Source organism: Cantharellus anzutake, assembly GCF_015039405.1.
Source record: "Cantharellus anzutake strain C23 chromosome Unknown EI90scaffold_12, whole genome shotgun sequence".
Lineage (NCBI taxonomy): Eukaryota > Fungi > Basidiomycota > Agaricomycetes > Cantharellales > Hydnaceae > Cantharellus > Cantharellus anzutake.
This window is the reverse complement of record NW_024066962.1, coordinates 1,526,357-1,537,538: the sequence shown is the minus strand read 5'-3', so window position 1 is coordinate 1,537,538 and position 11,182 is coordinate 1,526,357. Positions and strand designations below refer to the sequence as shown.

The following is an 11,182-nucleotide window of genomic DNA, read 5'->3' as shown; positions in this document are numbered from 1 at the left end:
ATTGTATTGGTTCACAGGGATGAGTGGGGTCAAAACAGGTCAATATGTAGTGCATAATGCCTTGTAATGCCCAGAAAATTCCGTAACACCCTTGTACTGCCCCATAAATGCGTTACAACGGAATCCCCAGTTTTCCGACAATCTTGGCGAAACTCATGTGAGCGACTGGCACCGAGTCTGCCTATAAACTTGCAATGGTACTTAAAGTAAGAAAGGCACTTGAATTTGCACTATCTCTGCACATGTAGTTGATATGTTACACAATTTGGATATCACAGTGATGTTATTTCTCTAAGTCCTTGCTCAGCTGACAAAACAGAACCCTCTACAAACTTCCATCCAAGAGAACGGAGGTTTTCAGGGAGACCAGGCACACCAGCTCTAGTAATGAGGTTCCCAACACCCCAAAGGTCAACCTCTGCGCCATGGCCATCCTTAAATACTTGTGGTGCATGTGTTTCAGAATCCAAATTGGGGGCTGCTTTCGTTGGAGGGATGGCAGCATCTTCCCAGTCGATGAGGAACCATTGCTTGGGATCGGTAAGGCTTTTCATGACATTTGGCCAACGAATATCTCGATGAAACACCGGTGGCACAGCGTGTGATACCTACAGACTACATGAACTCAATTAAATAATCCGATCAAAATACTTACCTGGAGGGCCTTGAGGACACAGATGACCGCATTTTTAACATCCTCAGCAGACTGTGGACCGCTGGAGTCGCCTCGAGGCGCAAGTTCAACAAAGCAACCATGTTCTGGATGGGACATTTCAATTTTCCTAACTGTGTCGACATTTGGCACGCCTTTTGCTTTGAGTTTTTTGTAGATAGATTCAAGAAAGGAAACCTTGAGTTTATCTTCTACGCGATAAATCTTCCGTATCTTGTGCTTGAAAAATTCAAGAGATTTTCCATCATCACTAACTTCACGGTTAGGTTCAATGCAAACAGGATACACAAATGACACTCACCGTTCCAATGTGAACATATCAGAATCCACATCTTTTTTTACAGTACGTTCTAATGCTCGGAGAACCTTGACCAGTCTGATCAACGTTACCGCATTTCCAATACGTCCCCGCCTTGTTGACAGATTTGTGTTTTGAATGTCTTCTACAATAATTTGTTCATCTCCCTGTGCGTCTGTGCCGGGTCGGATAGCCACAAGCGTGATATCAACACCAATTGCGTAGTAGCCTAAATACGCGGGTCAACAACAGGTAGTGTAGGAGAAGAATCACATACCGAGCACATACTGAGCAGGGCCATAGGCCCATCGAGTCTTGTCGGCGAGCTCCTCACGAGGATGTGTTCCAGAAAACAATGGACATTTCTCCTCCCCCCGGAATAAGCAGGCCAACTGCAAAAGGAGACCAAGATCAGGTCGGAAAGACCCAGTATTCGTGCCACGGATGCTGTTGCGGATCCACTGGGGATTGCCAAGACAGGTCGTGAGAATGTGTAGGATGTTGTTGTCCCAGAATGCATGGAAGGAATCTTCAGTACCAGATGAGTTCGGTGGAGTCCAGAGAATTGCACCCTGTACTACGGGCCAGATGAAGCTAGCCATCTCGTCCTCATTCTTGATGAAGAGCGTCTCAAGGTCTTTTGAAGAGCAAAGAAGCTCAGGACTGTTTGGATTTGTGTGCAGGAGGCTCCGCCATTGCAGATCGGAAATCGGAATTTTTTCTTCGGGCCCAAGAGGTGCTTCCAGATAGATACTCAAATCGGTAACGTTCGGAGTGATTGGGAGTGAAACGTTCCATTTCTCGTACAGCTCCATTGAAATATCGACTGCAGACAAGCGAGGAGTTTGGCCATAAAATACAAAGTCACAAAGACCTACCCGGATCCTCACGCTTCCTCTTTCCGTCATGCGGCACTTGGACGATGAGATGGAGATGCCTTTTCTCGGGATCGTCCTGCCAGTATTTGGATATCCTGTCCTCAGGGTCGAGAATCTGCACGGGGCCGTTTCCCTCCAGTGCCTCGTCGCATTCAGGATCAGGGAACTCAATTGCCTTTATCCTTTGACGGAAAGCTATTTTTTCAGCTCCTGTAACCCCCCTTGGTATCGGCGATGAGAGCTTCCACAAAACCAGCTGGTTCGCATCCAGATGATCCAGTTGGTGGGCTAATTTAGACTTGATAGCGTCGCAAAGGAAGTCAACAGATTCGCGAGGCGACATATTCAGAAAAAAGACGGCACCGAGGTGGTTTCCTCCACGGTCAACCGCCAAGCAGGTAAGAGTGATGGAAGTGGCCATGGGCAACTGTTCTAGTGTTTAGCAGCGAGGAAAACCGGCAACAGCCGTTGTGACGGCCGTTCACTCTTAGTAAACTGCAAACTCAATGCCAACTTCACCAAATAATCAGTAATCATTGTATTGACAGTAGGAATAAAGACCCCAAACGCACAATAGGCCTACCCATCTAATATTACCCAGCCACAGAGGCTGGAGGCCTGCCGATGAATGCTGACGTCACAATAAATGACTCAATCGGCTTGCACCGAGGTGCGAAGACGCCGATGCAAGGTCACCTTCGAGTCAGGAATTCGTGGGAATTTTCACTTTCCCACCCTCCAATTCATTCTTTATTCACACGTGCTGGCAGAAATGTATCACATGGTCGCTTTCTTCTATGTTCCCGTTGGCCGAATTTATTCGTCTATTCGTCTATTAATTATTGTTCATACCCCCCAAAGCGTGCTGTAGGCTGTACAGAAGCCCATCTCACCTTAGTTTCCGTCGATCTCAAGTCCCGAAGCAGTGTAGCTGTTGTAAACGGCGTTCCGGATAAGGCAACCCGGTTCCCCGCGGCTCACTCGTAGCACAGATGTAAGATAGAAGCGGGAATATAACTAGTGATTTGGGGATAATGTCCGTGCGTATATATATACAATAAAGAGGAAAATCTACGTAAGGCAACTCCTGTGCAGGCTGCGCGCTTAGTAAAATCCTCCACATTATCCTCCACATGCCCCCGGATATCTCCGGTGACTCGCATTTCCAACAGTAGCCGGCATAGAGGCCAAGTTGGTCATAAGTCCCCTCACGGACATGTGGATCCAGGATGAAGACTCCTGCGGAACAATCTATGATTATGTCTTCAATCTTCAGTCATGTCTCAATGATAAGATCCCTTGCCAAACGGTTTTTGCTTGTTCGCACACTTTGATGGAGAGAGCTCCTGCGAAGCTGCCCATGATGTTTCCAATGCGGACTTGCACTTTGATGAGACTGAGGCCACGGATCTGCCACAGAGTCTCAAGGCACAAACAGGCGATCCGACAACGCCCAGTTAGCCCCCTGCAACAGTCTATGATGTGTTTGACTTGGATTCTCACTCCAATGACGAAAGCTCCCACGAAACGATGTCGGAGAGTTTCAACCGTGAACCCACTTGCTCTGTCGATGCGGACAATCACCATCCATGCATGTTGTTGAGCCTGGATCACACTCTCAAGCACTTCAATCGTTGAACTGTATCACATCAACATTTACCATGCCGGACTCAAAACTCAAAGAGCTAAGGCCCAATGGCCTTAATCTTGTGTGGATGACCTGCGAAACAAAATTCCGCGGAGCGCTAAGGGCTTTCAGGAATGCTTGGCCATTTGGAAGACACCGTGCAACCTAGGCCTCATGAAAAACATTGAACATGGTCTTGCTGAGAACCATAAGGCCCCGGACGAGCTATGTGACGATGAGAAAACTGGCACCGAAAGAGTGGAACTCCCTGGACCTTTGCTCACCCTCAGAGCGTGCTTACATGGGCCCCAACCAAGCAACGATACCATTAGGAATAGATGGCCAACATGGGGAAGGGGAAACACATGCACAATAACGTCAAATCTATTCTTTGTTGATCACCTTTTTGCTTTTTTTTCATACATACATACATACGCCCAGAAAAAAAGAATCTGGATTCTACAAAAAGCTAACGGTAACTCTTCTATTATTTATCATCCCACCACCCATCCAAAGTCAGTCTCCACCGGCTAGTTTAGTTTCCGAAATAATACATTAATCTGGTGGAACGTGCACTAGTGTGACCGAAAGCAATATCCCATTTTATTCCCAAGCAAGGTCACGGCGGCGCAGCAGCCCTTCTAGTTGCTAAAAGAGACCATCATCTCAAACTAATCTCTCACGCCAGGAAGACCGGCACCTGCAGAAATAGATCCATTCTCTCAGCCCAACCACAATGCCCCTGGCTAGTATGATTTCCGACCATGAATATTCTTGCGGTGTGCCGGGACACGAGTTCGCCCAACGACCATGGCAATCTGTTCCGTGGGCTGGCACCAAATCAAATGAGATGCCTGAGCTGCATGAGGTGTTATGGCTTCTTTCACTCAGTGGGCATCCGTGAGCACCGGAAGGTGTTGTGCTATACATTCCATGTTACGCTGACAACATCTCTGTGACCCAGCCGTTTGCACGCTACAGGCCTCACTCGTGTTGCTGTGAATTTTCGTAAAACAAATTTTTCGCGCTGTTTAACTTCGACCGTAGGCTTGTTGGGTTACCCAGCACTGGTGCCGACGTCGAACCATCATCAAAGCAAGATTACCAACGCAGCGCAGGGCTCGACACCAGTGCCGCGAAAGCGAGGGGGGAGGAACCGATTGCAAACACTCCATCATATCTCGTCGCGAAACTAATGAAAATTCGGGGTTTTCGAGCAACGGTGAAATGTGTACGTGCGATTCCCATAGACATTGACAGCCCGTTTGGGCTCCGGTGGAACCTCGTGCTCGACGGCACTGGTGCATCGGCTTCGGGCATGGCTTATCGGTTCGGGCCTTGGCATTGATGGAGACGGTGCAGTTTGGCGGTTTTCGTGAGTGGTCCAACGGTGCGCACCGTGCTCGAGCTGGCAGGCCGGTGTTGCTCGTCTCAGTGAGCGGCCTCGCGTCCTGCTATGCACTTGCCAGCGTAGACGGGGATTTCGACCGTACCTTAGGCCAAGACAAAGCCGCCCCGGTTGCAGGCAAGTTCGCCCCCCCTCCACGCAAATCCGGAGCTTACCTGCTTGGATGGAGCGGACATGGTATCGTATTCGATCTCGGTGCGTTTGGCTTTTTTCTTATCTTATCGCCTCATTGCCAAGTTTTCATGTCTACTTGTTCAGACATGACTTATGTGTAAATATCGGCGGCGTTCATCGCTCGCCTTTTTGCTCACCTCGACACAGCCCCATCCCCCCTTCCTCCGACATTGTCACTTCCACCGGTCAATATTGGTGCGATGCAAGTTAGCAGTATTCATCTCACCTCTTTTCTCGCACCACGCACCAACCCCCATCCTGTCGTTTCGGCTCCATGTATCTTCGGTGGCTCTCGCTAGGCAGGACCCCCCTGATGAACTCTGCCTCGGATTTTTCCGGCTTGTTCCTGCAATCAAGGATTTTACCTTGCTTGCAAGGTCACTTTCCAGCCTGGTATTCCTTAGCATTTTTCCCACCCTCTTTATATTGTTTGCTTTTTCCCACCACTCACCGCCTCTCGACTCTCGCACGTGTGCTTTTCTCCAGCATTATTACTCCTCCTGACCCCCAGACGCAACTGGCCATCTACAGACTCTCAGAGGAATTGGTGATAGAAAGGGATTGGGCGCCCATCGCTCCGACACAGCAGGCCATCGACTCCTCAGTCACCAAATGCTGCCCAGACAAGGCTTCTACCACAAAGGCAGTGTTCCACCACTGCATCCGTGACAAGCAGAACCCTGGCACATTTCTCAAGGACACCGCATCCCCACATCTTCCAGCTGCACATCAGCAAAAGTCCGTTATGCTCCGGAGCATCAAGAGTGGCTGGAGCATGTGGGAGACAAAACAGCAGATTGGGCACTCCTGGAGCCAATAGTGTTCTCCTGGGAGGGGGTTCAGGAGCAGCTGGGAGTGGTGAGGAGTATGTAATGTGCCAGGAACAGTGGGAGGAAAATTTTGGTCTCTAAAAAGTTGAAAAAAAAAAATTTAGGGAAAAATCAAAAAAAAAAATCAGGAACTATAGTGCCTTTAAAGTGCTTTCAGGACATATAATTATTTGCAAAATTGAGGAAGAAATGATGGAGAAAAATGGAAAATACTTTCGGAGACCTGAGAAATAATGAGAACTGAATTGATGGGAAAGTCTGAAAATTGAATAGGAAAGAGAGGGGAAGCCTTGTAAGCATTGTTATTTTCTGCTGTTCTGATTTTTCCTGATTCTTCTTGGTCTCACTCCCAGCTGCTCCTAGACCCTCCCAGGAGCTTTCAGGAGCTTCCAGGAGTATTGAGGAGCAGCTGGGAATGAGACCAAGAAGAATTGGGAAAAATCAGAACAGCAGAAAATAACAATGCTACAAGGCTTCCCCTCACTTTCCTATTCAATTTTCAGACTTTCCCATCAATTCAGTTCTTGGGTCTCCAAAAGTATTTTCCATTAGCTGCTCCTGGTATTAGAATGGGCGGATTCAGACGACTCCGGAGTGGAATCGGAGACTTAGCATGGAAGGACCTCGGCCTCAGCGACTCAGGCGGAGCGCTGTGCCATTGCTGGTTGTCCTGGGGGTCCCTAATTTCGGATCTAGCAGAGGGAAAGTCTCTTGGGGGAATTCAAGTCGATTTCAGACTGAGGTTACAAGTTACTATGTACATTGTATATAAGGAGGGGTCCGGAATCAAAAGGAGCGAGGGTAGGATGAAAGGAGACAAAGGGAGATGGAAAGAGGAACAACACCGAGGGTCAAGGGTTTGACTCAATGGTGTTTCTCAAAGGAGGAATGAAGGGCCAAGGCCCAAGGAGGAAGGAAGGAGGTTGGGAGTGGGGAATGGCTAGCTGACTGAATAGAAAGGAAGCAGCAGCCCAAATAGGAATGAGGGAGAATAGCGGAATTGAAATGGACAATGCAATAGTTGCAAGGTCCGGAGTAAGTCTGGAAAGTCCGAACTCGGAGGTTAAACTCCGGAATATTGGCAAAGGTAATTAAATGGAATGAGCTAACCAATACAATGGTATAAGCAGAGGTGGGGTCAAAGTCCGAGGTCGGAGCTAAGACCAGAGGTTCCGGAGACGGAGATGCGAATGGGATTCCGGAGCGGAGGTCCGGAGTCAGGAGCTTAGGTTTTGCGTACTTGTCTGGAAGGTATCGAGGTTGGGGTCGGACCCGGAATGTTCCGGAGTCGGACCAAAGGTGGTGTCCGAGCCAGAGGTGGGATAACCTCTTGGGAGTCGGCAAGGAGAAAGTGACGGAAGGGAAGTAGGGCTCCGGAAGTCGGAGTTCGGAGTTCCAGGAGCCCGGAGCGGAGGTCGGGATTGTATGGATATGACACCTTGTTGTTATGTAGCTCTCAGTGGGGACACTTGGATAACGGGGGAACAACCAACTTGATATTGTAACTGCACAGCGGTATAAGTAGTTAAAGTAATAACACGGATATCAGACAAAAGTGATAAGAAAATGAGATACGCGACAGCGCTACATGTGGAAGGCAATCAACAGTGAAACATGAAACACATGGTAAAAGGGTATCATATCGGATAGCCGATATGGGCATGATATGCGTACTGGCGCGTCGTCATGTCTTGCTCAAACAACACACCTGGACCCTCCCAGGAGCTTCCAGGAGTATCCAGGAGTATCCAGTAGCAGCTGGGAGTGAGACCAAGCACAATCAGGAAAAATTAGAACAGCAGAAAATAACAATGCTACAAGGCTTCCCCTCACTTCCCTATTCAATTTTCAGACTTTCCCATCAATTCAGTTCTCATTCTTTCTCGGGTCTCCGAAAGTATTTTCCATTTTTCTCCATCATTTCTTCCTCAATTTTGCAAATAATTATATATCCTGAAAGCACTTCAAAGGCACTACAGTTCCTGAATTTTTTTGATTTTTTCCCTAATTATTTTTTTCAACTTTTTAGAAGTCCCTATTTTTCAAATTTTCCTCATTTCCCTCTATATCCCCCCCTCATTCCCCCCTCATTCCCCCCCTCATTCCCCCCCTCATTCCCCCCCTCATTCTCCCCCTCATTTCCCCCTCATTTCCCCCTCATTTCCCCCCCTCATTCTCCCCCATTTCCCCCTCTCCCATATTCTGCCAGCCCGAAAGTGATTAAGTTGCCAGATTAATCATATATCAGGCCATAAATTTTGATTGTGTATTGGTGAGTCTCAGTGTCCTTGATATATAGTATAGTGTTTGATCTAAATGTTAAGCAGTGTCTTGTTGTGTTAGTCTTGTGGTAGGAGGTATTCATGGGGGATCTTCCCTCTTTTTTTTCCTTTTCATTTTCAAATGCTCCAGGAGCTCCCAGAAGCTTCTCACCCCTATACACTTTGAAGCATTTAAATTGTATTTACTGGATATGTTTGTGCACAAAGCAATGCTCCAGGCCCTCCTGGGAGTGCCCTGGAGTACCTAGCCAACTCCGGAGGAAATGGGCTGTTCCTGGACCGGCCAATCTCCTCCTGATTCTCCCAGTGCTCTCGATACTCCGGAGCACTCAGGAGCATAACAATTTTTTGCTGATGCAATCCACACATGTAGCTCCACGCGCAGCCAGATGGATAGATATAGACCTGCCCAACTGCCTTTATGCCCAGAGCCTGAATCGGTAGAGCACTTCCTATTCGCTTCTCCCATGAGTGCCTAAACTCAAGAGAGCTATCCTCCTGCTGGTGATAAATCAATCAAAACTTTCTATCTGTCCCAACTGCTCTCCCACCCAGGGATCATTCCACACACACCCGGTTCATCTGTGAAATGGAGCACTTCTTCTTGTCTGCTATGCCCCTTTCCTGTTCCTTTCATTTTTACTATGTTTCCGGTCTATACCCAAACTCTGATTACGCACACCAGGCACACATGTCCTACCTCTGTTCTTCTTATCATGCCACAGGTGCTGCACACATTCCACCTTGTGTTGTTTCTTCATACTTTCCACACCACCTTGGACAACCACTATGTGGGCCTTTATAGGGGGGACCTCAGGACGTTTGCATGGGGCCTAAAAGGCCTTTTTCACCATAAATGTCCTGGGGCATCCTGGCCATTCAGTTTCATTCATTTGTTGCAAACGTCCTCAGATGTCCTAATTCAGTTTGATTCAATGGTTGCAAATTGTCCCGGAATGCCATACTCGTCCATCCCATGGTCTGTGCACATGCTGACCACTGTCTAGAGGGATGTCAACACTGTTTCCCACGGTCTGAACACACTTTACATAGTTGAATAGCCCCTTTGAATAGCTTCCAGAATATATATTTTGAGACTGAATTGACCAATAAATTATTGAGAAAAACGCAAAATACTTTTTTGGACACGAGTCTTTGGGATATCAGTGACCCGGGAATTTCGATGACTTCGATGACTGTCAGTGAAATTTAGTGGCCCAAGCACTATCCCAAAGACTTGCATCCAAAAAAGTATTTTGCATTTTTCTCAATAACTTGCTTGTCAATTTAGTCTCAAATTATATATTCTGGAAGCTATTTGAAGGGGCTATCCAACTACGCAACATGTGTTGACACCGTGGGAAACAGTCTGGACACCCCTCCGGACAATGACCAGCACTATGCACAGACATGAGGTGGACAGCCACACTAACCCAAAAGACTCGTGTCCAAAAAAGTATTTTGCATTTTTCTCGATGATTTATTGGTCAATTCAGTCTCAAAATATATATTCTGGAAGCTATTCAAAGGGGCTATCCATCTGTGTAAAGTGTGTTGGGGACATGGGAAACAGTGTTGACACCCCTTCAGACAGTGGCCAGCATTGTGCACAGACAGTTGAGCAGCCTGAGGATTGTCATGGGAAATCAGATTCAATTGCGGCATTATGTTTTGAATGTCTACCCTGAATAATACAAATTTGATTGAATTTGATTGAATTATAGAATCATCCCAGGACATCCCAGGACATCCTAGGACATCCTGGGGATGTCCTGGTGAATGGATCAGTCTTCACCAGGATGTCCAGGACATCCACTAGTAAATACCCCCTTTTAGGCCCATTTGAAGGCCAAATGGCCCCCCCTCTATAGGCCATCATTAGATGGCTGACTAGGCTGCCCTGGCTAGCAGTAAGGGCATGGAACATGTCCCTTAACTTTTGCCAGGTCGTGTCAACCCTTTTCTGGGCTTCCTCAGCCCTTTGCTTGACCATTGCGCTGTACTCGCGCAATTCATGCTCGCTGAGTGTGTTAAGCTCAGCTAGCGATTTATAACCATCCAATGCACCTGGGGGATCAACAGGCCCTAGAGGTACATTGGAAACACCAATCTGGTACAGATTGGGTTGGCCAATGCTGGCATCACCAGCATTGGATTTGGTCATGGAACCATATGCACTTTCACGCATAGAATCAGCTCTTTGCAGAGCTGGTGGAAAATCTGCCACCCTTCTAGGCTCCATGTCTAGAAGGCAGATAGTGGGTGATGTTGAATAACCCGTGCACGCAAATATGCGTGCACAGGTGTGGGAATAAAGCCTATTAAGCTCAAAAAAGTGTAAGGGGTTGGTGTAGGTTCCAACCCCAGTTCTCCTCAATCCTCAGGTCATCAATAAAGTTGAGCTGTATGGAGCTTTAATTATCAATGATGGGGAGGAAAAGGAGTTCTGTTCCTTTTCCCAAATTCCCACATTATTGTATATACATTGTTTATACATGTTTAAATTGAGACAAATATACAATAAAATAATGAATGAAGGGTGGGGTTACCACTCCTTACATTATCCCACCTCTGGCTCTGACACCACCTTTGGTCCGACTCTGGAACATTCCAGGTCCGACCTCAACCTTGACACCTTCCAGACAAGCATGCAATGCCTATGCTCCTGACTCTGGACCTCTGCTCTGGAATCCCATTTGCATCTCCGTCTCCGGAACCTCCAGTCTTAGCTCCGACCTCGGACTTTGACCCCACCTCCGCTTATACCCATTGTATTGTTTAGCTCATTCCATTTAATTACCTTTGCCAATATTCCAGAGTTTAACTTCCAAGTTCGGACTTTCTGGACTTACTTCGGACCTTGCAACTATTGCATTGCTCCATTCAATTCCGCTATTCTCCCTCATTCCTATTTGGGCTGCTGCTTCCTTTCTATTCAGTCAGCTGGCCATTCCCCACTCCCATCCTCCTTCCTTCCTCCTTGGGCCTTGGCCCTTCACTCCTCCTTTGGGA

The 11,182-nt window shown here is 47.5% G+C and overlaps 4 protein-coding genes across 4 annotated transcripts; 2 read left to right on the top strand and 2 right to left on the bottom strand.

The window, feature by feature from the left end:
• Positions 1 to 201: 201 nt before the first annotated feature.
• Positions 202 to 2,063, bottom strand: EI90DRAFT_3047781 (uncharacterized protein). The gene is made up of 4 exons (XM_039059575.1): positions 1,249 to 2,063; positions 975 to 1,200; positions 656 to 923; positions 202 to 608 (listed from the first exon to the last, which is right to left on the bottom strand). The coding sequence occupies exons 1-4, from the start codon at positions 1,877 to 1,879 to the stop codon at positions 273 to 275; spliced, it is 1,461 nt and encodes a 486-aa protein (XP_038919047.1). The 5' UTR covers positions 1,880 to 2,063; the 3' UTR covers positions 202 to 272.
• A 2,013-nt stretch (positions 2,064 to 4,076) lies between these two features.
• Positions 4,077 to 5,026, top strand: EI90DRAFT_286407 (uncharacterized protein). Its single transcript, XM_039053821.1, has 3 exons — positions 4,077 to 4,376; positions 4,441 to 4,474; positions 4,524 to 5,026. Exons 1-3 carry the CDS (start codon positions 4,241 to 4,243, stop codon positions 4,822 to 4,824), a joined length of 471 nt encoding a protein of 156 aa, XP_038919046.1. The 5' UTR covers positions 4,077 to 4,240; the 3' UTR covers positions 4,825 to 5,026.
• EI90DRAFT_3047776 (uncharacterized protein) lies at positions 4,476 to 5,383 on the top strand. Its single transcript, XM_039059574.1, has one exon. The coding sequence runs from the start codon at positions 4,824 to 4,826 to the stop codon at positions 5,157 to 5,159; it is 336 nt and encodes a 111-aa protein (XP_038919045.1). The 5' UTR covers positions 4,476 to 4,823; the 3' UTR covers positions 5,160 to 5,383.
• Positions 5,384 to 9,896: 4,513 nt separating this feature from the next.
• Positions 9,897 to 10,412, bottom strand: EI90DRAFT_3120256 (uncharacterized protein; the record flags this gene model as incomplete). The annotated part of the gene is made up of 1 exon (XM_039063298.1): positions 9,897 to 10,412. One exon carries the CDS (start codon positions 10,410 to 10,412, stop codon positions 9,897 to 9,899), a length of 516 nt encoding a protein of 171 aa, XP_038919044.1.
• Positions 10,413 to 11,182: the final 770 nt, after the last annotated feature.

Bases quoted from the DNA above. Each gene is read 5' to 3' on its own strand.
- EI90DRAFT_286407 (XM_039053821.1), top strand. From the start codon at position 4,241: ATGAATATTCTTGCGGTGTGCCGGGACACGAGTTCGCCCAACGACCAT. The intron at 4,377-4,440 runs GTGAGCACCGGA...TCTGTGACCCAG, and splicing joins CTTTCACTCAGTGGGCATCC to CCGTTTGCACGCTACAGGCC. The intron at 4,475-4,523 runs GTGAATTTTCGT...CTTCGACCGTAG, and splicing joins CAGGCCTCACTCGTGTTGCT to GCTTGTTGGGTTACCCAGCA.
- EI90DRAFT_3047781 (XM_039059575.1), bottom strand. From the start codon at position 1,879: ATGACGGAAAGAGGAAGCGTGAGGATCCGGGTAGGTCTTTGTGACTTT. The intron at 924-974 runs GTGAGTGTCATT...CCGTGAAGTTAG, and splicing joins GATATGTTCACATTGGAACG to TGATGATGGAAAATCTCTTG. The intron at 609-655 runs GTAAGTATTTTG...TGTAGTCTGTAG, and splicing joins GTGTCCTCAAGGCCCTCCAG to GTATCACACGCTGTGCCACC.
- EI90DRAFT_3047776 (XM_039059574.1), top strand. From the start codon at position 4,824: ATGGAGACGGTGCAGTTTGGCGGTTTTCGTGAGTGGTCCAACGGTGCG.